General features: G+C 41.1%; 1 protein-coding gene across 1 annotated transcript in view; it reads right to left on the bottom strand.

Annotated features, from left to right (window-relative positions):
* Positions 1-20,891, bottom strand: part of LOC113902847 (dihydrodiol dehydrogenase 3-like) — a 27,779-nt gene extending 6,888 nt beyond the window's left edge. The window contains 8 exon segments of the mRNA XM_027558198.1: positions 2,779-2,861; positions 5,787-5,952; positions 13,188-13,297; positions 14,110-14,232; positions 14,646-14,723; positions 16,253-16,369; positions 16,672-16,827; positions 19,304-20,891. Coding sequence (XP_027413999.1) covers positions 2,779-2,861; positions 5,787-5,952; positions 13,188-13,297; positions 14,110-14,232; positions 14,646-14,723; positions 16,253-16,369; positions 16,672-16,827; positions 19,304-19,399 — 929 coding nt within the window. The 5' untranslated portion in view covers positions 19,400-20,891.
* Between the last annotated feature and the right edge of the window lie 4,569 nt (positions 20,892-25,460).

Below are 25,460 nucleotides of genomic sequence, written 5' to 3' on the forward strand. Positions count from 1 at the left end.
ATACAATGGATTAAAGACAATCTCTTTAACAAGTGGTGCTGGGAAAACTGGTCAACCACTTGTAAAAGAATGAAACTAGAACACTTTCTAACACCATACACAAAAATAAACTCAAAATGGATTAAAGATCTCAACGTAAGACCAGAAACTATAAAACTCCTAGAGGAGAACATAGGCAAAACACTCTCCGACATACATCACAGCAGGATCCTCTATGACCCACCTCCCAGAATATCGGAAATAAAAGCAAAAATAAACAAATGGGACCTAATTAAACTTAAAAGCTTCTGCACATCAAAGGAAACTATTAGCAAGGTGAAAAGGCAGCCATCAGAATGGGAGAAAATAATAGCAAATGAAGCAACAGACAAACAACTAATCTCAAAAATATACAAGCAACTCCTACAGCTCAACTCCAGAAAAATAAATGACCCAATCAAAAAATAGGCCAAAGAACTAAATAGACATTTCTCCAAAGAAGACATACAAATGGCTAACAAACACATGAAAAGATGCTCAACATCACTCATTATCAGAGAAATGCAAATCAAAACCACTATGAGGTACCATTTCACGCCAGTCAGAATGGTTGCAATCCATAAGTCTACAAGCAATAAATGCTTGAGAGGGTGTGGAGAAAAGGGAACTCTATTACACTGTTGGTGGGAATGAAAACTAGTACAGCCACTGTGGACAACAGTGTGGAGATTCCTTAAAAAACTGGAAATAGAACTGCCTTATGATCCAGCAATCCCACTGCTGGACATACACACTGAAGAAACCAGAAGGGAAAGAGACACGTGTACCCCAGTGTTCATTGCAGCACTGTTTATAATAGCCAGGACATGGAAGCAACCTAGATGCCCATCAGCAGATGAATGGATAAGAAAGCTGTGGTACATATACACAATGGAGTATTACTCAGCCATTAAAAAGAATACATTTGAATCAGTTCTAATGAGGTGGATGAAACTGGAGCCTATTATACAGAGTGAAGTAAGCCAGAAGGAAAAACATAAATACAGTATACTAACGCATATATATGGAATTTAGAAAGATGGTAACAATAACCCGGTGTACGAGACAGCAAAGGAGACACTGATGTATAGAACAGTCTTATGGACTCTGTGGGAGAGGGAGAGGGTGGGAAGATTTGGGATAATGACATTGAAACATGTAAAATATCATGTAAGAAACGAGATGCCAGTCCAGGTTCGATGCACGATACTGAATGCTTGGGGCTAGTGCACTGGGACGACCCAGAGGGATGGTATGGGGAGGGAGGAGGGAGGAGGGTTCAGGATGGGGAACACATGTATACCTGTGGCGGATTCATTTTGATATTTGGCAAAACTAATACAATTATGTAAAGTTTAAAAATTAAATTAAATTAAATTAAAAAAATTAAAATTAAAAAAAAAAGGAAAAAAAAAGCCATTGAGTACAAAAGAGGAACTTTTCGTGTTTTTTCCATGTATCATATCTTTTCTTAGAATCAAGATACAGCTTTGCGACAATTGGGAGAGTTTTGAGATTTTCCACTGAAACTAAATCTTCGTTTTACAAATAATTTGTATTCTTTCCTCTTAAAACTCCCTTCCAAATTTCTATTTTGTCTCTTCAGTCCTGATCTCCTTCTTCAGTAATTAGGCAGCTGGAGTCACATGTTAGTGACTAAGTCAAAGTCCAGGTGATAGGGGCTTCCAAGGGGATGTACTCCTGATTGACAGAAGCTACAGTGGGGTTAGTGTTGACTCATGAAACCAGACACCCGACCGATCTTACCTGGGCATGTCCTGCTAACAACACAGAAGTCACTCACTGGAGGGTCAGTTAAGTTAATGACCTATTTGTAATTCAGTTTTGTGAAATTATAAGGATGAGGAAATGGGAGTTGGAATAGGGAAAAGAGACCAAAGAAGAGATCAATTGGAAATAAATGGGTAATGTCTTGGAGAAGAAATGCCCATTAGGGAGGACACCCACCAGACACTTTGGGAAAGGGGTGGAAGTAGGTCCCTTGTGACTTCTGAGCACTGATGCACATTGGCCTGCCTGGATCCCCTCCAGAAAAACATTAGCATGACCTTTTACGACTGTACGTGGGCAAACATCACCGTGGGCTTCCCAGGTTGTTCAGTGGTAAAGGACCCCACTGCCCATGCAGGAGACATGGGTTCAACCCCTGGGTTGGGAAGATGCCTTGGAGAGGGAAATGCTTGGGAAATCCCATGGACAGAAGAGCCTGGTAGGCTACAGTCCACGGAGTTGCAAAAGAGACTTCACAACTGAACAACAAAAAAGCATAAATGTAATGCATGATGGATTCATTATTACATAGTTATTATTAACATAATCATTTTCCCTGATGCAAAAAGAATTAAAGATGAAACATGTTCACAGGTACCTGAAGGAATAGTGGGCTACAGGTACCGTGCCCTTTGTGTTTTTTGGGTCCCTCCACCCTGAGAGGAGGTGCAGCAAGCCCAAGGATTAGGGGCACAAAATACTGAATTCACCACAATGTCCACTCTGGCCAGCCTAGACAATGCCCACTCTTTCCTGGGCTTTCCTGGGACCCAGTCACATTTCTGTTGGTCAGAGATAGAGCCCTGGAGGAAACCTCTGGTCTGAGGTCTACAGGAAGCCCCTGGTTTACTTCTACACTGGAAATCAGGACTGTCTTCCCAGAATTAAGCTTTTGAAAAGCATAACTCCCCTACTGACCTGCCTGGTACAGAAAACAGTGTATGTGTGAAATATCTGCAAGTCACTTGCAATAGTATCTCATTATATCTTATATTTCTATTGAGGACATCGATTGTTTTCATGTCTTCTGGAGTCAGCTCAAAGTGAAACACCTGGAATGAAGGAAGAATCACATTAACCTCTCCTTCAAGAAGCTGGCCTCCCCCCTGGGAACTGGAGGATTTTCCAGCTGGATGGAGATAAAAGGAGGGGACAGGGAAGCCATGTCTGTCCTCAGCTTCCAGGTGAATAAGCCTGGGACCCTCTGCTGAGTTCTCACCTCTCCTTCCCACACCTTTCCCTTCTCTGTCCACCTCACAAACTTTACAGTGCATCAGTCCCTTATCTTTCTAAGTGAATCACTTGTGACAGAAAACAAACTAAAATCTTCTTTTTCCAAACACATTGCCTTTGGACACGCCTGACTCGATACTGAACCTGAGCTGACATTAGACTGATTGCCTCTCCCCAACACACCCTAAGGGTGACAGCATTCAGCTGAAGCAGTGTGGGAAGGAAGCTCCCCCATGATAGCCTGTTCAGGAATCTGATATCAAACTGCTCATTATCTATGATTGAACCTAACTAAAAATTTATGTAAATGCTTTTGTGCAGAAAGTAATGAAATTGTTAAAACATTAAAGAACGCCTTAATAATTAAAAATTCACATCATAATCATGAAATTGCGAGGTCAATTTTGTAAAGAAATTCATTTTCACCAAAGTGATCTAGTGTTTCAATGCAACATGAACCAAAGACTTGAGCATATATTCTTTCCTGGAAGTTGGTAAAGTGATACTAAATTCTAAATAAAAGAGAGCTAATCAAAAGCAGTCAGGACATTCTTAAAAAATAAAAAATTACCATTCTGAAAAGCAAAACTGAGTTTTTACTTTAAGAACACAGTGTATAAAACTGAATATTTAAATAGAAAAGAGACACCAAAAAATGTATTTATGGAAACTTGATATGTGGCTGGGCTGACAATGAAAATCTGTGAGGAAATATGGAACCTTAGATTTACATTTAAATATACACAAACATCAGAGAAGGCAATGGCAACCCACTCCAGTACTCTTGCCTGGAAAATCCCATGGACGGAGGAGCCTGGTAGGCTGCAGTCCATGGGGTCGCTAAGAGTCGGGCACGACTGAGTAACTTCACTTTCACTTTTCACTTTCATGCATTGGAGAAGGAAATGGCAACCCACTCCAGTGTTCTTGCCTGGAGAATCCCAGGGACAGGGGAGCCCAGTGGGCTGCTGTCTATGGGGTTGCACAGAGTCGGACACGACTGAAGTGACTTAGCATTAGCATGTACATAAACATGTATGTATCCATTTTCATATTATCTTAGATAATCAGTTCCAGCTAGATTACAGAACCAAATTTAAATGGAAACATGGAAACAATTGATCAGGGGACAATTTCCCTTCCCTTTGACTTGGCCTGACCTGTAACCTGCATTGAATAGTGATATGTCCCAGAAGTGGTAAGCCAGATCTGAGCCCAGACAGGAAGAGGACTTTTTCCCTAATCACTGACTTGAGGTCATAGCCCTGTGCTGAAATGAAGAGTAGGTTAGTTGGCACAGTCAAGTCAAATATTCATGAAAAACTATACAGAGAAACATGAAGGCCCATCTGGCAAGAGCCATATCCACCTGCTAAAGCAGAACTGCCAAGCTGCTCTGAGCCAAACCTCAAATTCATAAAAGAACCCAGCCAAGAGGACAACAGCTTAGCTGAGTAAAGGCTGATAGTAAACCACAGAAGCAAGAGACACATAAATGATCTCTGAATTAAATCCTGAAACTGAGGAGTTTCCTGTACAGCTATGGCTAAAGGTACAATAATGGTCTCCTACACTGAAAACAAAATACAACCTAGCAAAAATGGACAAACTATTGAAGAACTTCACAAAGACAGAAACTCATGAAGATTAAATATATGAAAATGAAACCTTATTAGAATTCAGTGAAATGCAAAATAAAAACACAATGCTTTGGAGGTTAAAGATCACTGCCATAATATTTCTGCCCTCATATTCACATGTTGATGGTGTTAGAAGTGAAATTTTTGAGAGGCGATTAGGTAATGATGGTGGAGCCCTCATGAATGAGATTTCAGTTCAGTTCAGTCACTCAGTCGTGTCCAACTCTTTGCGACCCCATGAATCGCAGCACACCAGGCCTCCCTGTCCATCACCATCTCCCGGAGTTCACTCAAACTTACATCCATCAAGTCGGTGATGCCATCCAGCCATCTCATCCTCTCTCTTCCCTTTTTCCTCCTGCCCCCAATCCCTCCCAATATCAGAGTCTCTTCCAATGAATCAACTCTTCACATGAGGTGGCCAAAGTACTGGAGTTTCAGCTTTAGCATCATTCCTTCCAAAGAACACCCAGGGCTGATCTCCTTCAGAATGGACTGGTTAGATCTCCTTGCAGTCCAAGGGACTTTCAAGAGTCTTCTCCAACACCACAATTCAAAAGCATCACAATATCATATTCATAGAAGATATTTGGGAGAGCTCTATTGCCCCCTCCACCATGTTAAAATACAAAAAGAAGCCTGTGACTTGCAGCAGCACCCTCACCTGACCACACGGGCACCCTGAACTGAAATCTCCAGCTTCAGAATTGTGAGAAACAAATTTAATTTTTTTCTCAGGCACTCAATATGTGATGTTTTGTTAGAGTGATTTAAACGTTCTAAAAATATCAAATAATTCAATTGCATCAATTGAGAACAAAGAAAACAAAACGTCATTTGCGTGAAGTGACAGAATACATTGAAAACGTAATGCTCAAACTAAAACCTCCATTATCTGTCCAACTGTGACCCTCTCCAAACATGATGCCTCTCCTGTTGCCACAGCAGGAAGAGAAAACCACCAGGAATACACACAAGGCATTCATGCTCAGGGAAAGAACAGGTAACTCGCCTTGGCCCAAAGACAGTCTGAGAATCAGAAAAAGAATGACCCTCGTGAAGGATATTCCTTGGGAACCCTATCCCCACAGTTCCACTCATCACCTGTATATTCTCCTTGATCCACTTCTTATTGTTACCCTTGGCCAAAACCACAATCCCATGCTGTATCAGGTAGCGAAGGGCAACCAGAGCTGGGGTTTTCTTATGCTTTGGGGCAATGGCAGAGAGAACCAGTTCCTCCAAGAGAACAGGGTGGTTCAGGCTCACCCTGGAAGGAAATTCAGAAATGCTGAGGAGCTGAGACCAGGTACTCTGTGAGTAGGCGGCCGGGAGGAGCAACCCCACACCCGAGGCCAGGGGCAGTGGCCGGGAGGACCAACCCCATGCCATGGCTGCGCGCGCACAGGAGGGCCTAGAGGAGCTATCCCACGTTGAAGGTCAGGAAGGGTGGCAGTGAGGAGATACCCCTCATCCAAGGTAAGAGAAACCCAAGTAAGACGGTAGGTGTTGCAAGAGGGCATCAGAGGGCAGACACACTGAAACCATACTCAGAAAACTAGTCAATCTAATCACACTAGGACCACAGCTTTGTCTAACTCAATGAAACTAAGCCATGCCCGTGGGGCAACCCAAGATGGGTGGGTCATGGTGGAGAGATCTGACAGAATGTGGTTCACTGAAGAAGGGAATGGCAAACCACTTCAGTATGCTTGCCTTGAGAACCCCATGAACAGTATGAAAAGGCAAAATGATAGGATACTGAAAGAGAAACTCCCCAGGTCAGTAGGTGCCCAATATGCTACTGGAGATCAGTGGAGAAATAACTCCAGAAAGAATGAAGGGATGGAGCCAGAACAAAAACAATACCCAGCTGTGGATGTGACTGGTGATAGAAGCAAGGTCCGATGCTGTAAAGAGCAATATTGCATAGGAACCTGGAATGTCGGGTCCATGAATCAAGGCAAATTGGAAGTGGTCAAACAAGAGATGGCAACAGTGAATGTAGACATTCTAGGAATCAGCGAACTGAAATGGACTGGAATGGGTGAATTTAACTCAGATGACCATTATATCTACTACTGTGGACAGGAATCCCTCAGAAGAAATGGAGTAGCCATCATGGTCAACAAAAGAGTCCGAAATGCAATACTTGGATGCAATCTCAAAAATGACAGAATGATCTCTGTTCGTTTCCAAGGCAAACCATTCAATATCACAGTAATCCAAGTCTATGCCCCAACCAGTAATGCTGAAGAAGCTGAAGTTGAACGGTTCTATGAAGACCTACAAGATCTTTTAGAACTAACACCCAAAAAAGATGTCCTTTTCATTATAGGGGACTGGAATGCAAAAGTAGGAAGTCAAGAAACACCTGGAGTAACAGGCAAATTTGGCCTTGGAATACGGAATGAAGCAGGGCAAAGACTAATAGAGTTTTGCCAAGAAAATGCACTGGTCATAACAAACACCCTCTTCCAACAACACAAGAGAAGACTCTACACATGGACATCACCAGATGGTCAACACCGAAATCAGATTGATTATATTCTTTGCAGCCAAAGATGGAGAAGCTGTATACAGTCAGCAAAAACAAGACCAGGAGCTGACTGTGGCTCAGACCATGAACTCCTTATTGCCAAATTCAGACTGAAATTGAAGAAAGTAGGGAAAACCACTAGACCATTCAGGTATGACCTAAATCAAATCCTTTATGATTATACAGTGGAAGTGAGAAATAGATTTAAGGGCCTAGATCTGATAGATAGAGTGCCTGATGAGCTATGGAATGAGGTTCATGACATTGTACAGGAGACAGGGATCAAGACCATCCCCATGGAAAAGAAATGCAAAAAAGCAAAATGGCTGTCTGGGGAGGCCTTATAAATAGCTGTGAAAAGAAGAGAAGCGAAAAGCAAAGGAGAAAAGGAAAGATATAAACATCTGAATGCAGAATTCCGAAGAATAGCAAGAAGAGATAAGAAAGCCTTCCTCAGCGATCAATGCAAAGAAATAGAGGAAAACAACAGAATGGGAAAGAATAGAGATCTCTTCAAGAAAATCAGAGCTATCGAAGGAACATTTCATGCAAAGATGGGCTCGATAAAGGACAGAAATGGTATGGACCTAACAAAAGCAGAAGATATAAAGAAGAGACGGCAAGAATACACAGAAGAACTGTACAAAAAAGATCTTCATGACCCAGATAATCACGATGGTGAGATCACTGACCTAGAGCCAGACATCCTGGAATGTAAAGTCAAGTGGGCCTTAGAAAACATCACTACGAACAAAGCTAGTGGAGGTGATGGAATTCCAGTTGAGCTGTTCCAGGTCCTGAAAGATGATGCTGTGAAAGTGCTGCACTCAATATGCCAGCAAATTTGGAAAACTCATGGGACTGGAAAAGGTCAGTTTTCATTCCAATCCCAAAGAAAGGCAATGCCAAAGAATGCTCAAACTACCGCAAAATTGCACTCATCTCACATGCTAGTGAGGTAATGCTTTAAATTCTCCAAGCCAGTCTTCAGCAATATGTGAACCGTGAACTTCCTGACGTTCAAGCTGGTTTTAGAAAAGGCAGAGGAACCAGAGATCAAATTGCCAACATCCGCTGGATCATGGAAAAAGCAAGAGAGTTCCAGAAAAACATCTATTTCTGCTTTATTGACTATGCCAAAGCCTTTGACTGTGTGGATCACAATGAACTGTGGAAAATTCTGAAAGAGATGGGAATACCAGACCATCTGACCTGCCTCTTGAGAAATATGTATGCAGGTCAGGAAGCAACAGTTAGAACTGGACATGGAACAACAGACGGGTACCAAATAGGAAAGGGAGTACGTCAAGGTTGTATATTGTCACCCTGTTTATTTAACTTATATGCAGAGTACATCATGAGAAACGCTGGACTGGAAGAAACACAAGCTGGAATCAAGATTGCCGGGAGAAATATCAATAACCTCAGATATGCAGATGACACAACCCTTATGGCAGAAAGTGAAGAGGAACTGAAAAGCCTCTTGATGAGGGTGAAAGTGGAGAATGAAAAAGTTGGCTTAAAGCTCAACATTCAGAAAACTAAGATCATGGCATCTGGTCCCATCACTTCATGGGAAATAGATGGGGAAACAGTGGAAACAGTATCAGACTTTATTTTTCTGGGCTCCAAAATCACTACAGATGGTGACTGCAGCCATGAAATTAAAAGACGCTTACTCCTTGGAAGGAAAGTTATGACCAACTTAGATAACATATTCAAAAGCAGAGACATTACTTGGCTAACAAAGGTTCGTCTAGTCAAGGCTATGGTTTTTCCAGTGGTCATGTATGGATGTGAGAGTTGGACTGTGAAGAATGCTGAGCGCCAAAGAATTAATGCTTTTGAACTGTCGTGTTGGAGAAGACTCTTGAGAGTCCCTTGGACTGCAAGGAGATCCAACCAGTCCATTCTGAAGGAGATCAGCCCTGGGATTTCTTTGGGAGGAATGATGCTAAAGTTGAAGCTCCAATACTTTGGCCACCTCATGTGAAGAGTTGACTCATTGGAAAAGACTCTGATGCTGGGAGGGATTGGGGGCAAGAGGAGAAGGGGACGACAGAGGATGAGATGGCTAGATGGCATCGCTGACTCGATGGACATGAGTCTGGGTGAACTCCGGGAGTTGGTGATGGACAGGGAGGCCTGGTGTGCTGCGATTCATGGGGTCCCAAAGAGTCGGACACGACTGAGCGACTGATATGATCTAATCTGATCTGATCTTCCCAAACAGACCAAGAGGTTCACTCTAGACCAGTGCTTCTCAATGTGTGGTCCATGCACCAACATCATCAGTATCTGAGATCTTGTTAGAAATACAAATTCCATGACTGAGCTGAAGACAAACTGAATCAGAACCTCAACTGTGTCACTTCCCATTCTGTGTTTACAAAGCTCTACAGGTAATTCAGAGGCATTATTGAGTTGAGAACAGGACTGCCAAACTCATGGATTTTTTCCTTAATTTTCAGGGGGTGTTTTTTCTTCTACAATCAAGGGCATGAAAAGAGAAACTGAAGGAAAAGACCCAGAATAGTTTGTAAATTTCACTTTTTCTAAGGTATTGATAAAAATGGAGAGGTCTCAAAATAAGAGACATTTATTTTATCATTATTCTACTATAGATGCTTACAAAAATGGTTCAAGTTGAATTTCTTTTCTATCATGATAGAACTTGGAGTTATATGTTATTATCTCAACTTTAAACACAAGGTAAGTGAGTCTTGAAACACATATTTTTTAAGATGCTTTGTGAATTTATTTTTTAATTAATTTATTTTATTCTAGTTTTAATATAAATTTATTTATTTTAATTGGAGGCTAATTACTTTACAATATTGTATTGTATTGTATTGGTTTTGCAATACATCAAGATGAATCCGCCATGGGTGTACATGTGTTCCCCGTCCTGAAAGCCCCTCCCACCTCCCTCCCCATCCCATCCCTCTGGGTCATCCCAGTGCACCAGCCCCGAGCATCCTGTATCATGCATCGAGCCTGATTGGCAATTCATTTCACATATGTTATTATACATGTTTCAAAGCCGTTTTCCCAAATCATCCCACCCTCACCCTCTCCCACAGAGTCCAAAAGACTGTTCTATACATCTGTGTCTCTTTTGCTGTCTCTCATACAGGGTTATCATTACCATCTTTCTAAATTCCATATATGTATGTGTTAGTATACTGTATTGGTGTTTTTCTTTCTGGCTTACTTCACTCTGTATAATCGGTTCCAGTTTCATCCACCTCATTAGTACTGATTCAAATGTATTATTTTTAATGGCTGAGTAATACTTCATTGTGTATATATACCATAGCTTTCTTATCCATTCATCTGCTGATGGACATCTAGGTTGCTTCCATGTCCTGGCTATTATAAACAGTGCTATGATGGACATTGGGGTACACGTATCTTTCAGTTCTGGTTTCCTCAGTGTGTATGCCCAGCAATGGGATTGCTGGGTCGTATGGCAGTTCTATTTCTATTTTTTTAAGGAATCTTCACACTGTTGTCCATAGTGGCTGTACTAGTTTGCATTCCCATCAACAGTGTAAGAGGGTTCCCTTTTCCCCACACCCTTTCCAGCATTTATTGCTTGTAGACTATGGATAGCAGCCATTTTGACTGGCATGAAATGGTACCTCATTGTGGTTTTGATTTGCATTTCTCTGATAATGAGTGATGTTGAGCATCTTTTCATGTGTTTGTTAGCCATCTGTATGTCTTCTTTGGAGAAATGTCTATTTAGTTCTTTGGCCCATTTTTTGACTGGGTCATTTAGTTTTCTGGAATTGAGCTGCAGGAGTTGCTTGTATATTTTTGAGATTAGTTATTTGTCAGTTGCTTCATTTGCTATTATTTTCTCCCATTTTGAAGGCTGTCTTTTCACCTTGCTTATAGTTTCCTTTGTTGTGCAAAACCTTTTAAGTTTAATTAGGTCCCTTTTGTTTATTTTTGCTTTTATTTCCAATATTCTGGGAGGTGGGTCATAGAGGATGCTGCTGTGATTTATGTCAGAGAGTGTTTTGCCTATGTTCTCCTCTAGGAGTTTTATAGTTTCTGGCCTTACATTTAGATCTTTAATCCATTTTGAGTTTATTTTTGTGTATGGTGTTAGAAAGTGTTCTAGTTTCATTCTTTTACAAGTGGTTGACCAGTTTTCCCAGCACCACTTGATAAAGAGATTGTCTTTTTTCCATTGTATATGCTTGCCTCCTTTGTCAAAGATAAGGTGTCCATAGGTGCGTGGATTTATCTCTGGGCTTTCTATTTAGTTCCATTGATCTGTATTTCTGTCTTTGTGCCAGTACCATACTGTCTTGATGACTGTAGCTTTGTAGTAGAGCCTGAAGTCAGGCAGGTTGATTCTTCCAGTTCCATTCTTCTTTTTCAAGATTGTTTTGGCTATTCGAGGTTTTTGTATTTCCATACAAATTGTGAAATTATTTGTTCTCACTCTCTGAAAAATACTGTTGGTAGCTTAATAGGGATTGCATTGAATCTATAGATTGTTTTGGGCGGTATACTCATTTTCACTATATTGATTCTTCTGATCCATGAACATGGTATATTTCTCCATCTATTAGTGTCCTCTTTGACTTCTTTCACCAGTGTTTTATAGTTTTCTATGTATAGGTCTTTTGTTTCTTTAGGTAGATATATTCCTAAGTATTTTATTCTTTTCGTTGCAATGGTGAATGGAATTGTTTCCTTAATTTCTCTTTCTATTTTCTCATTATTATTGCATAGGAAAAATATAACTTTTCAAAACTGAACCAGGAAGAAATAGAAAATCTTAACAGACCCATCACAAGCACAGAAACTGAAACTGTAATCAGAAATCCAGCAAACAAGAGCCCAGGTCCAGACGGCTTCACAGCTGAATTCTACCAAAAATTTAGAGAAGAGTTAACACCTATCCTACTCAAACTCTCCCAGAAAATTGGAGAGGAAGGTAAACTTCCAAACTCATTCTATGAGGCCACCATCACCCTAATACCAAAACCTGACAAAGATCCCACAAAAAAAGAAAACTACAGGCCAATATCACTGAGGAACATAGGTGCAAAAATTCTTAACAAAATTCTAGCAATCAGAATCCAACAACACATTAAAAAGATCATACATCACGACCAAGTGGACTTTATCCCAGGGATGCAAGTATTCTTCAATATCTGCAAATCAATCAATGTAATACACCACATTAACAAATTTAAAAATAAAAGCCATATGATTATTTCAATAGATGCAGAGAAAGCCTTTGACAAAATTCAACATCCATTTATGATAAAAACTCTCCAGAAAGCAGAAATAGAAGGAACATACCTCAACATAATAAAAGCTATATATGACAAACCCACAGCAAACATTATCCTCAATAGTGAAAAATTGAAAGCATTTCCCCTAAAGTCAGGAACATGACAAGGGTGCCCACTTTCACCACTACTATTCAACATAGTTTTGGAAGTTTTGGACACAGCAATCAGAGCAGAAAAAGAAATAAAAGGAATCCAAATTGGAAAAGAAGAAGTAAAACTCTCACTGTTTGCAGATGACATGATCATCTACATAGAAAACACTAAAGACTCCACCAGAAAATTACTAGAGCTAATCAATGAATATATTAAAGTTGCAGGATATAAAATCAACACAAAGAAATGAAACACATATTTTTTTAATGTGTTCATTAGTTAATAGGTAAATTATGACATAAGCTGTGTCTCTGGTCTCAACTGGGGGTCATATATAGATTTTAATGCAGACATTTGTTATTCATGAGTCAACAAGCTAATACAATCTAGGAAAATTGGCTCAGTGATGGGAAGATAAAAGAGAATTCATTCCATTACTCCGCTCTCTCCTCTCTGCCTATGAGAGTTATCTGAGTATTGTATGATTTAAACTATCTCATCAAAAATTTAATTTTACATAAACTCCCTGTTTTTTTCATTATACTTCAGTACCATCCCTTTACTCTTTGGGATCCCAGAGCACTATAGGCAGCAAGAACAATATCATGTGACTTGCAGAAATCCAACAGTTTCCTCTGATTGAAATATGGGTGACATTCCACCTGTAGAAAACCAATAGAGAAGAGGGTCAGATATTATGGAAACGTAATACTAATATGACAGAGGGAGACAAAAAGTTTAAAAAATGATAAAGGAAAAACTATAACATTAAATGTAAACTGGAAATATTAACATCAACAGAGAAACAAAGAAAAGTGGGTTTATACAGTTAATTTATGATGGACATAGATGGGAGAACCAGTCCCAGATTGACTAATCAAAAGATGGACTGTACATTTGAGTAGACATTCATGAATAAATATTTCATAGACTGTTAGCATCACCATGAGCCTTTAACTTCACCCTCTAACCTGGATGATTTTCATAATGTCCAGTACAATTTTCTGAACTGTGTTCACTGCTAAAGACTTATAAATGCTGCGACACCAAGATTTAGGATTCAGCCATCAGAACCCCACACAAACCCTTAATACCCATCGCAACTGATTTAACGCTTTATTAATTTACCTCTGATTCCATGTTTTCATGGTTTTCCTTCCTGTACAAAGCTTGCTCCAGGACACTTTCAACCTCCAAACTGGTCATGCTATCATCTCAGGGAAATGCTTCCTTCCTCTACTGCTGGGTTCTATTCACAATTTACCAGGAAGCCCTGTGCACTTTTTCCATCCAAATTTATCAGACAGAGATACCATTATGGGTTCTATTCACACCATCCAGACAGGGGCTCTACTCTCTAGAACCTTCTGTCCACAAATGTAGGATGAACAGGAGGGGAGGACAGACAAACATCTGGCTCCAGGGCAAGAAGGATGTTCTGAAGAGCAGGAGGGAGAGGAGCTGAGCTGCTCACCTGGTTGCAGACGGACTTGTACTTGAGCCCCGGCTTGTTCAAGATCTTCTCCAGCTGCTTGTGGTTGCAGTTGAACACCCCAATGGACTTGGTCAGCTCTGCATCCTTACACTTCTCCAGTGCCTGGAAGGGAGGGGTGGTGAACAGTCACTTGGAATGGGCAATAGAACAAGAATAAAAGCTGGGAAAAAAATCTGTAAAAAGTGTCATCCATCAAGAATTAACATTGATTATCAAGAAGAAAAGAGGGGAAGACATTATGCAAAAAGAATTATCATCTCCTCTTTGAACCCTGGAGAAGACATATCACATGGAAGGAAAGAGATTCCTGTCTGCACTGTCCCATACATCTCCTCCTCCTTTCCTCTCTGGAACATTTCAGCAATGGTCTCCTCCCCACAACCCAGCCTCACAGCCCTTAGACTTTATGAACTGCTGGGTCTGATGGTCCACAGCCCATTCTCACAGGTGAAAGAAATGAAAGAGGTCCCCACTCTCCTGGCTCCTCCTCTGGTCTCTCTCCTTCCCATACTCACCTCCCATGTGTGACAGAAATCCACTGAGTCGAATACTAGTTTTCCATTTTCATCTGTTTGCAAAATGTCCTCCCCTGGCTGGGATGGAAGCAGTCATTTTAGAGATAGCACAAAGTAATTTCTCCATATTTAGCCAAGCTCCCAAGAATTAAACCTCCATGAGGTATATTTACAACTTTCTAGATACTAATATTTGCAAAGTGATTTTGTCTATGTAAGCAATGTCTTCAGGAGGGAGGGTTACTCTACTCTTTTATACTAAATATATGTTGCAATAAGTACAAATTTTCTACTTTCTAAAACGGACTTCCTGTGACTTCTGTGAATTTTGTCCCTTCTTGCACTTGCCTCTTTAGAAGTGCTACTGTGAGCTGGGAATGACAATAAGTTACATGGCTTTATTTCTAGAATAAAAATTGCAATCTTGACCTGGGCTAGATAATCAGACTTCCTTTTATCTCTGAGCATCAAGTGCCCTAGGGAAGGCATATGAACCAGCAAGTTTCTCCTTAGGTTGATATGGAATGTGGAAGATCCAGCCATGCTCTCAAATATTCATAACCATGAGCCTTGAGCTGCCCCAAGGCCATATTTGCCACTAATGGAAAATGTTCAGTAAAAATAAAGCAAACCATGAGTAGTACCCTGACAAGGAATAGGAAAAAGGAGACATTTCTGAAGAGTACTGCAACCCTCAATTCTGTCTGTGGCTGGAACTTGCCATCTACATAGTCCATGAAACTGTTTTGCATCAGATGGCTTGAGTTCTGTGACATGAAATCGGTTGTTCTAAGTAAACCTTTCTTAAAGGCTAAGTGCAGGCTACAGACCTCATCTGAAGACAGGAGAGAGTGTAGGCAAGGTCTCCCAAGTCCCTGTAAAGGTATGAGGCTTAGACCCACACAGAGGGAGCACCACCAAATCTGCTCACCTAGAAAGGGTGAAAGGCAAGATAGACTCATCATGTTCAATGTAAGGCAGTGTCATGCTCACCACAGCTGCACCAAACTCTTGGTTCACGAAATTCCCAGAGACTCAGGAGTTATAACCAGGACTGGGTGCAGAACTGGCTTATTTCTATTTCTGAAAGTTTTCAAGCATAGACTCTCAGATTATTTAACTCCTTTTTCTGGGAGGCGTGTAAGGAATTCAAAGAATCTCAGTAAAAAGATGATCAATCTGTGGGAGAGGGAGAAGGTGGGGAGATTTGGGAGAATGGCATTGAAACATGTATAATATCATGTATGAAACGAGTCGCCAGTCCAGGTTCGATGCACGATACTGGATGCTTGGGGCTGGTGCACTGGGACGACCCAGAGGGAGGGTATGGGGAGAGAGGAGGGAGGAGAGTTCAGGATGGGGAACACAGGTATACTTGTGGCGGATTCATTTCGATATTTGGCAAAACTAATACAATATTGTAAAGTTTAAAAATAAAATAAAATTAAAAAAAAAAAAAGATGATCACAAATGATTACTTGGGGGATTCTACTCTAGTGTAATCATCCCTTCAACCTACTAGGCAAATCTTACTTCAACCATCCATGCAAGTTGATGAACATTCTAACACAAGATATAACATTGATGTGATCACACAAATTTCCAGCCTTCAGAGCCAGTGGATAATGCATAATATAGAGATCGACATAGTCCAGTTGAAGATTTTTCAGTGACTTTTCCAAGGCTGGTCAGACCAACTCTGGTCAAAAGGATGAGCACCAAAGCTTCAGAGGTTAAAAAATAAAATTTGTAATAATAAAACTTCAGTTAATTTTTTTTTGGGGGAGGGGGCATATCATGTGGCTTATGGGATATTACTTCCCCTACCAAGGATGGAATCCCAGCTTATGACAGTAAAGCACCACGTCTTAAGCACTGAACCACCAGGAAATGCTAATACTTTAGGAATATACCAATAAGCATAGTTCACCAAACAACTCTTCACTGAAAAAATGATCCTATTATATAATTTTCACCTGGGCACAATCACTTGCACACATGTGCACACACACAACGCACACAGTACCTTTGAAGTGCAGAATATGTCTTCTCTCTTCACAGTACCATCTGCAACCTTACTTTGAATGGCCTGGCCTATCTGCTCTTCATTTTGGTACACATGATCACAGTCAATATGGTAGAATCCAACCTCTATAGCAAATGGTGTGAATTCCAGAGTTCCCTCTTAGCAACCTACATAAGCAACAAAGATAGAAGCTGAATATCACATAAGAGATTGCTAGACACAAGCTTTCACCTTCCCAACATAAACGTTTCTTTGTGCCTTTGGTTAGTTCTGTATGTGTGGTGATGAATGCTTGACGATTTCCCTGAACATTCCTGGTCGGTGGTTAAGTGGAAACACAGGAACCCTTCAACATGAGGCAATCAATGGTTGACTGTTGGCATCAGAGACCTCAAGACCACATGCAGGTTCATTGATTTTCTGGAAGAACCCAAAGAATTCAGCATAAAGTTGTAGTCATGGATATTATTTATATAGTGAGATGTTTGAAGATAAATGAACAAAGGTGTAAGGTGCCTGGTAAAAGCATCAAGAAACAAAGTAAAAGCTTCTAAGACCTCTGTCTACCAGTGAGGCCACAAACAATACACCACATAAAAACTGTATGCAATCAAGGTGTACAAAGTGATGTTCTCATATAAGTTGTTGTTTCTGTTTGGTTGCTCAGTCCTGTTCAACTCTTTCTGACCCCATGGGCTGCAGCACTCCAGGTTTCCCTGTTTTTCATTATCTCCTGCAGTTTGCTCAAACTCATGTCCATTGTGTCAATAATGCCATCCAACCATCTCATCCTCTATTGTCTCCTTCTCCTCCTGCCCTCAATCTTTCCCAGAATCAGGGTCTTTTCCAATAGGTTGGCTCTTTGCATCATGTGACCAAAATATTGGAGCTTCAACTTCAGCATCAGTCCTTCCAAGGAATACTCAGGGTTGATTTCCTTTAGGATTGACAGGTTTTGTCTATCTCCTTGCTGTCCAAGGTACTCTCAAAAGTCCTCTCCAACACCACAGTTCAAAAGCATCAATTCTTTGCACTCAGACTTCTTTATGATCCAACTCTCACATCTGTTCATAACTACTGGAAAACCATAGCTTTGACTATATGGCCCTTTGTCATCAAAGTAATGTCTCTGCTTTTTAATACACTGTCTAGGCTTCTCATAGCTTTTCTTCCAAGGAGCAAGCATCTTTTAAATTCCTGGCTATAGTCACCACCCACAATGATTTTGGAGTCCAAGAAAATAAAGTGTGCCACTGTTTCCATTTTTCCCTCATGTATTTGCCATGATGTGATGGGACTGAATGCCATCATCTTAGTATTTTTAATGCTGAGTTTTATGCCAGCTTCTTCACTCCCTCTTTGACCTTCATCAAGAGGCTTTCTAGTTCCTCTTCCCTTTCTGAAATTAGGGTGGTGTCGTCTCCATTCTTGCCTGGAGAATCCCATGGACAGAGCAGCCTGGCAGGCTACAGTCCATGGGATCACACAAGTCAGAACAACTGAGCGACTAAACCACCACCACCACCAAGGAATGAGCCAGTGAGCTTCAGTAACATCCTGGCCCCTTCATTCCCCTCACCCCACTTTGCTCTACAAAGTATAAAAATCCTGTCTTCTATCTACAAAATGTCTCTGAATATGTTTTTCCATTTTATGAATTAGAATAATGAGACTCAAGGTTTAAGGACCAATCTCTTTTCATGTCTACCCTAAAGACAAGATAGACAGCAAACTTTCTCCCTTCCAGACTAGAGACTTACCAGCCCATCTTATGCCTGAGCACTGCAAACCGTACTTTAATTTAAAAAAAAAAAAAAAAACATTGAAAGTGAAATTCGCTCAATCGTGTCCAACTCTTTGTGACCCCATGGACTATAGCCCATCAGGCTCCTCTGTCTATGGGATTCTCCAGGCAAGAACATTGGAGTGGGTTGCCATTTCCTTCTCCAGGGGATCTTCCTGACCCAAGGATCAAATCCAGATCTCCCACACTGCAGGCAGATTCTTTACGATTTGAACTACCCAGGGAAGCCCAAGAAAACATTACAAAACCTGGCCTGTAAGAGAGTACCTTTTCCCTTCAAATGAGATTATATTTTCCCTAATAATAAGTTTCCAAGCAAAAACAGAAATATGAGGCAAAACACAGTTTGAATGTTTCTTGCCTGCCATCTAGCAGGCACACCACAGTAGAAAAACAATTCATTCCCATTATTTTTCATTCACCTCATCTATAGGACCTCCCACTTCAAATACTTCTCTGTGTCATGACTTTTTGGAAGGAGGAAAGAATTCTAGAAATAATTAAATGTACAGATAACCCTCACTGTTGCAATCACCTTCAAAGCAAAGCAGCTGACAATTTTCTTGACAGCCAAGTCTCCTCTTTTGCCAAGCTGGGAAAGAGATGGAAACTGGAGGGGAACCCAGAGTAATCTGCAGGTGAGCACAACCTCAGACCCTGATGCAGAGTGGAGACAGGATGCTATCTCCCCTTTCACAGGGCATGGTTCTAGCCTGGTTGGTGGAACCACGTGACCCTCCCAGAGTCACCCAGGAACTCAGTGCTTGACAACCCACGTCCCTTCTGCTCATATTACATTCACTTACTCTTTATATCTCAACCCACAACCACTACTGTTACCTCTGGAGGTGCATAGGTTCCAAATCCCAGGACAGGAATGAAGTGGCCATCATTAAGCTTCACCTTCTGGCCTTTGGGATCCATTGCCTGTTTCTCCTCTGAGTAAGCAGATTGATATTTTCTTCTTCCTTCACAGGTTATAAATAACAGGAAGTTCACACCCTAGCTGCACTGTCCAACATTAGCAGATATATTGTAGGAGAAGTGTGATTAAAGTAGTGTCCGTGGAATAAGGAGAGGCTTGAAGACAGTCAACTTGTTTGATTTTTTTTTATTAGCATAACCTCAAGTATTATATACTGATGAAATTGGGTGGGCAATTATTGACCATTAGTTAGACTAGAAACTTCCAACAACAATCTTTTTTGTTTTCCTATTATGACCACCATGTCAATCAAACATCAATTGAAAAAGCTATCTTACAGTACAAACAGACACACATACACAAATCACACAATCTGAAAGTGTTTAATAGCATTTTTTAAAATGTTACCCTTTAATAAAGAATCAAAACCTCAAATGAAAATAAATTTGTCTCTTTATATTTCCCACCAGGAAAATTATTATGCTTTATAGACCTGACTGGTGAAATCCAGAACAGTATACAGAAACCAGACATTTGGCAAAATACTTATTGGAGATTATTAATAGCCTTAGGATACCATATGAACTGTGCAAAGAGACTCTTGAGTGTTTATACATTGTACTTAGTTATGTAACTTTAAGAGTACTCTTGTAGATTAGCATTGAAACATGTATGTTACTGTACATGAAATAGATGACCAGTCCAAGTTCGATGTGTGAAATGGGGCACTCAAAGCTGGTGCACTGGGACAACCCAGAGGGATGGGATAGGGAAGGAGGTGGAACAGCAGTTCGGGACAAGGGGACACATACAAGCCACCACAATATTGTAAAGTAATTAACCTCCAATTAAAATAAGTAAATTAACTTTTTTAAAAAGAGTAGTCTCATAATATAACTGGTACACATTTTACATAATTTACTGTTCCACATTATTCATAAAAGGAAAAACTATAAACAAATTAAAATACCACAAATTTGGAAAGAAAACAGAAGTTGTGATGCACTGATACACAAAAATGTAGTGAAGATAAATAAAATTTAACATGTTCAGTGATGTCAGCAAACTGGTGAGATGGGAGGACTGAATTCTCCCATGGAAAGACAAGAAAAGAAAGAGAAATTAATTTTAAAACCTCGTAGAAGTTCTGGAAAACAGTCAAACAAAGACTGACAGCAACAAAGTGAACAGGCAATTAGGAAAAATCCAGAACAGAGTAGAAGGAAATTTCATCATGTATTACTTGCCTGTACCCTCCTCCTGCCTGGAGCACTGCAGTCTTGATCAGCTCCCAGTTGCCTCCCTCAAACCAGAGTGATCAGAGGAAACCTTATGTGCGAGGTTCCAACCAACTTGGGGGCTGCCTGGAGACTGGTATCTGTTCCACTTAATTCTAAGCTTGAACTGAAGAGTTCCTGGAATGCCTATTGCAGCTGCAGGGGAAATATATATATATATATATATGTTTGTGTGTGTGTGTGTGTGTATATATATATATGTATATATACATACATATGGAGCCAAGGACAAAGGAATAAGGGTGGAGACATAGACTAGACCATGTATTAAAAGGCCCTGAATAGAATGGGGGTGTGGCTTTGGGGGACATAGTGCATTCAAAAACAGTCATAAATTCACCAGAATCAGATAGCCAGTCTCGACCAGATAAGCTGTTGACTCAAAAGTGAAATGAGCCACCCTGAGCTTTCCTGTTGGGCTGATCCCAGGACTAGGAGCATGACGAGCCAACTAGTAAAAGTCATGACAAGGAACAACTCTACCAAGAGTGAGCATTTGCCTGTTTCAAGGATCCATCTGAATGCACACACATAGGAACACACACACATCTGGACGGGGCAGGGCGGCCTCAGAGAGAGGCCCTAGGAGCAGGGTCTGGGGCTCTGACGGTGTGCCAGTGCTGCACCACATGCACAGCTGCCCACACCAGGGGCTGCTCCTGCACACCTTCCTCCAGCTCTGCCACCCTCTGGGGCAAAGGTGCCAGTGTGGAGGATGGGGGGGGGGGGGTGCGCACTTACAAGGAGGAACCAATCTGGACCCAACTCTCAGAGTTCTGCTCCAGCATCTTGGGACTCACCTGGCCCAGTAGTGTGGGGACAGCCACTGAGCACAGGAGAGCCTCTGGCTCTAGCCTGCCCCTCCGAGGTGACAGTTTCCAGCATGCCCTGGGAAGGGGTGGCTTTGCCCTCCTCAGCTGCAGCTCTGCCCCAAAGCCTCTGGGCACACAGATTGCACAGGGATAGGTCCACACAAGGACACCCCTACAAACCAGAACAGGTAACTTTTATCACCTAACTTCATAGAGAAGGAGGAAGCTAAGCAAAATGAGGAGAGAGAGGAATGATATTTTCATTGTGTCAAATGAAACAATAAGAAAAAAACAAAACATGAAAAAATCAGATTTGAGACAGAGATTAATAATTTACCAAAATAATTTACCAGAATACAGAATCATAAGAAGAATGCTACATTAACTAGGGAATAGAACATACTAACATTCACAGTGTAGGGGTTCCAGAAGCAGAAGAGATGGAGAAGAGAGTCGAAAATGTAGGTGTGATGAAATTGTGGCTAAAATTTTCCATTAACCTGGGACTTTCCTGGTGGTCCAGTGGTGAGGACTCTGTGCTTCCACTGCAGGGGGTATGATTCTGAACCTGGTTTGGGAACAATCTTGTAAAGGTGATTAAAATCTTGAGATGCAAGATATTCTTGGTTTCCCTGGTAACCCTAATATAATGACAAAGTCCTTACATGTGTGACCTGGGAGAGTTGTAGTCAAAGAGAAGGTGGGAAGATAGGAGCATTAGATAAAAGATTCTAAGATGCTATAGTCTGTCTCTGAAGATCTCGGTAGAGTCTACAAGATGAAGATGGAAGAGTTCTCCTGTTCAGTTTCTCAGTTGTGTCCAACTCTTTGCCACCCCATGGACTGCAACACACCAGGCTTCTCTGTCCTTCACTATCTCCCAGAGTTTGCTCAGATTCATGTCCACTGAGTCTGTGATGCCATCCAACCATCTCACCATCTGGCATCCCCTTCTCCTCTTGCCCTCAGTCTTCCCCAGCATCGGGGTCTTTTCCAATGGGTTGGCACTTAGCATCAGGAGGCTAAATATTGAACTTCAGCTTCAGCATCAGTCCTTCCAATGAATATACAGGATTGATTTCCTTCAGGATTGACCAGTTTGATCTCCTGGCTGTCCAAGGGACTCTGAAGAGTCTTCTCTAGAACCAAGTTTGAAAACATCAGTTCTTCAGGGCTCAGCCTTTTTTACAGTCCAACTCTCACATTCATACATGACTACTGGAAATGCCATAGCTTTGACTCTACAGAACTTTGTCGACAAAGTAATGGCTCTGTTCTTAAACAGGTTATCTAGATTTATCATAGTTTTTCTTCCAAGGAGCAAGCATCTTAATTTAATGGCTACAGTCACCATCTGCAGTGATTTTGGAGGCCAAGAAAATAAACTTTGTCACTGTTTCCAAGTTTTCCCCATCTATTTGCTGTGAAGGGGTGGAACCAGATGCCATGAACTTAATTTTTCAAATATTGAGATTTAAGCCAGTTATTTCTCTCTCCTCTTTCACCTCCATCAAGAGACTCCTTAGTTCCTCTTTGCTTTCTGCCATTAAGGTGATGTCATCTACATATCTGAGGTTACTGATATTTCTCCCAGCAATCTTCAGCCCACATTGTGATTCATCGAGCCCAATGTTCCACATGATGTACTCTGCATATAAATCAAATAAGCAGGATGACAATATATGGCTTTGATGGACTCCTTTCCCAATTTGGAATGAATCCATTGTTTCGTGTCCAGTTCTAACTGTTGCTTCTTGGCCTGCATACAGGTTTCTCAGGAGCCAGGTAAGGTGGTCTGGGATTTCCATCTCTTTAAGAATGTTCCCCAGTTTGCTGTGATCCACAGAGTCAAAGGCTTTAGTGTAGTCAATGAAACAGAAGTAGATGTTTTTTCTGGAATTCTCTTGCTTTTTCTATGATCCAATGGATGTTGGCAATTTGATCTCTGGTTCCTCTGCCTTTTCTAAATCCAGCTTGTATATCGGGAAGTTCTTGGTTCACATACCATTGAAGCCTAGCATCAAGGATTTTCAGCATTACCTTGCTACTATGTGAAATGAGTGCAATTGTGCAGCAGTTTGAACATTCTTTGGCATTGCCCTTCTTTGGGATTGGAATGAAAACTGACCTCTTCCAGTCCTGCGGCCACTGCTGAGTCTTCCAAATTTGCTGGGCTACTGAGTGCAGCACTTTTACAGCATCATCTTTTAGAATTTGAATAGCTCAGCTGGAATTCCATCACCTCCACTAGTTTTGTTCATGCAAAGCCCTCTTAACTTTGCATTCCATGATGTCTGGCTCTATGTGAGTGATCACACCATAATGGTTATCCCTGTCACTAAGGCCTTTTTTAGTATAGTTCTTCTTTGTATTCTTGCCACTTTTTCCTAATCTCTTCTGCTTATCTTAGGTCATACCTTTCTGTCCTTTATTGTCCTCATCTTTGCATGAAATATTCCTTTGGTATCTCTAATTTTCTTGAAGTGATCTCTAGTGTTTCTCATTATATTGTTTTCTTCTGTTTCTTTGTACTGATCATCTAAGAAGACTTCCTTACCTCTCCCAGCATTCCTTGGAACTCTGCATTCAGATAGGTAAATCTTTCCCTTTCTCCTTTGCCTTTTGCTTTTCCTCTTCTCTCAGCTATTTTAAGGTCTCCTCAGATGACCATTTTGCCTTGTTGCATTTCTTTTCTTGAGATGGTCTTGATTACCCCCTCCTATATAATGTTACAAACCTCCACCCTTAGTTCTTTTCTATGGCACTCTATGGCACTCAATCTTTCAGATCTAATCCCTTGAATCTTTTCATCATTTCCACTGTATAATCATAAAGAATTTCATTTAGGTCATTCCAGAATGGCCTAGTGGTTTTCCCTTCTACTGGAGGGAGCAGTCCCACTGTTACCAAAACGGTGTGTGTGTCGGTGGGGTGCAGCTGCTCGTTGTTTCAAATCCAATAATCAGGCCAGGCTGGTGGAAAGGAAAGTTTGTTTGATTTCAGATTCCAGCAACTGAGCTGTTGGTGTGGCAGACATCGATCCAAAGCCCGACCCCCCTCCACTTCACCCAGTGGGGCCAGAGCCCTTATAGACAGAAGTGATAGTGGTGCTATATGCAGAAACAGCACAGTCAGCTCTGACAGTCATCTTCAAATTGGTCATCAGTGGTCTGACCCGTGTCATCTTGACTGTTTTATGTACATTAGTCTTCAGTTCCAGGACCCATTTGTTTGCATTTCTTGAGGCCATTATTCAGAAGTGTGGCAGCTTATGTCATGGATATATTCTGGTCATCATGTGGTTAACTTCTCCACCTGGTGTTCTAGGATCTATATGGCAGCTCACAGGATATGGTTCACAATATTATCTCTAGCCCTTGAGAAAGAGCTGAAGGTCCTTGATTATGCTTAATGACCACACGGTTATTATTTAGTCTCTTTTGACCTTTTTCCTTTGTGTCTACATTTCTCAATTCTCTGATTAAACTTATTCTTTGAAGTTTTCCACAAAGAGCAGGGAAAGGACATGGTACAGGGGCAAGGAACAAAAGATTCTGCTTCATTTCACCACTCATCAGCAAAAAATTGGGTTAAAGATTTACTGAGCATTGCCCCGCCAACCAGAGAAAGACTTTCCCTACAGACAGTCCCTCCCATCAGGAAACTTGCACAAGCCTCTTATCCTCGTCCATCAGAGGGCAACACAGAAGAAGCAAGAATTTCAATCCTATGGCCTCCAGAATGAAAACTACAATCACAGAAAACTAAACAATGTGATCACATGGATCAAACCTTGTGTAACTCATGAAACTATCAGTTACACAAACCTTGTGTAACTCATGAAACTATCATGCCATGCAGGGCCACCCAAGATGGACAAGTCATGATGGAGAGATCTGATGATGGAGAAGGAATGGTGAGCCACTTCAACATTCCTGCCTTGAGAACCC

The sequence above is a fragment of the Bos indicus x Bos taurus genome, chromosome 13 (assembly GCF_003369695.1).
Source record: "Bos indicus x Bos taurus breed Angus x Brahman F1 hybrid chromosome 13, Bos_hybrid_MaternalHap_v2.0, whole genome shotgun sequence".
Lineage (NCBI taxonomy): Eukaryota > Metazoa > Chordata > Mammalia > Artiodactyla > Bovidae > Bos > Bos indicus x Bos taurus.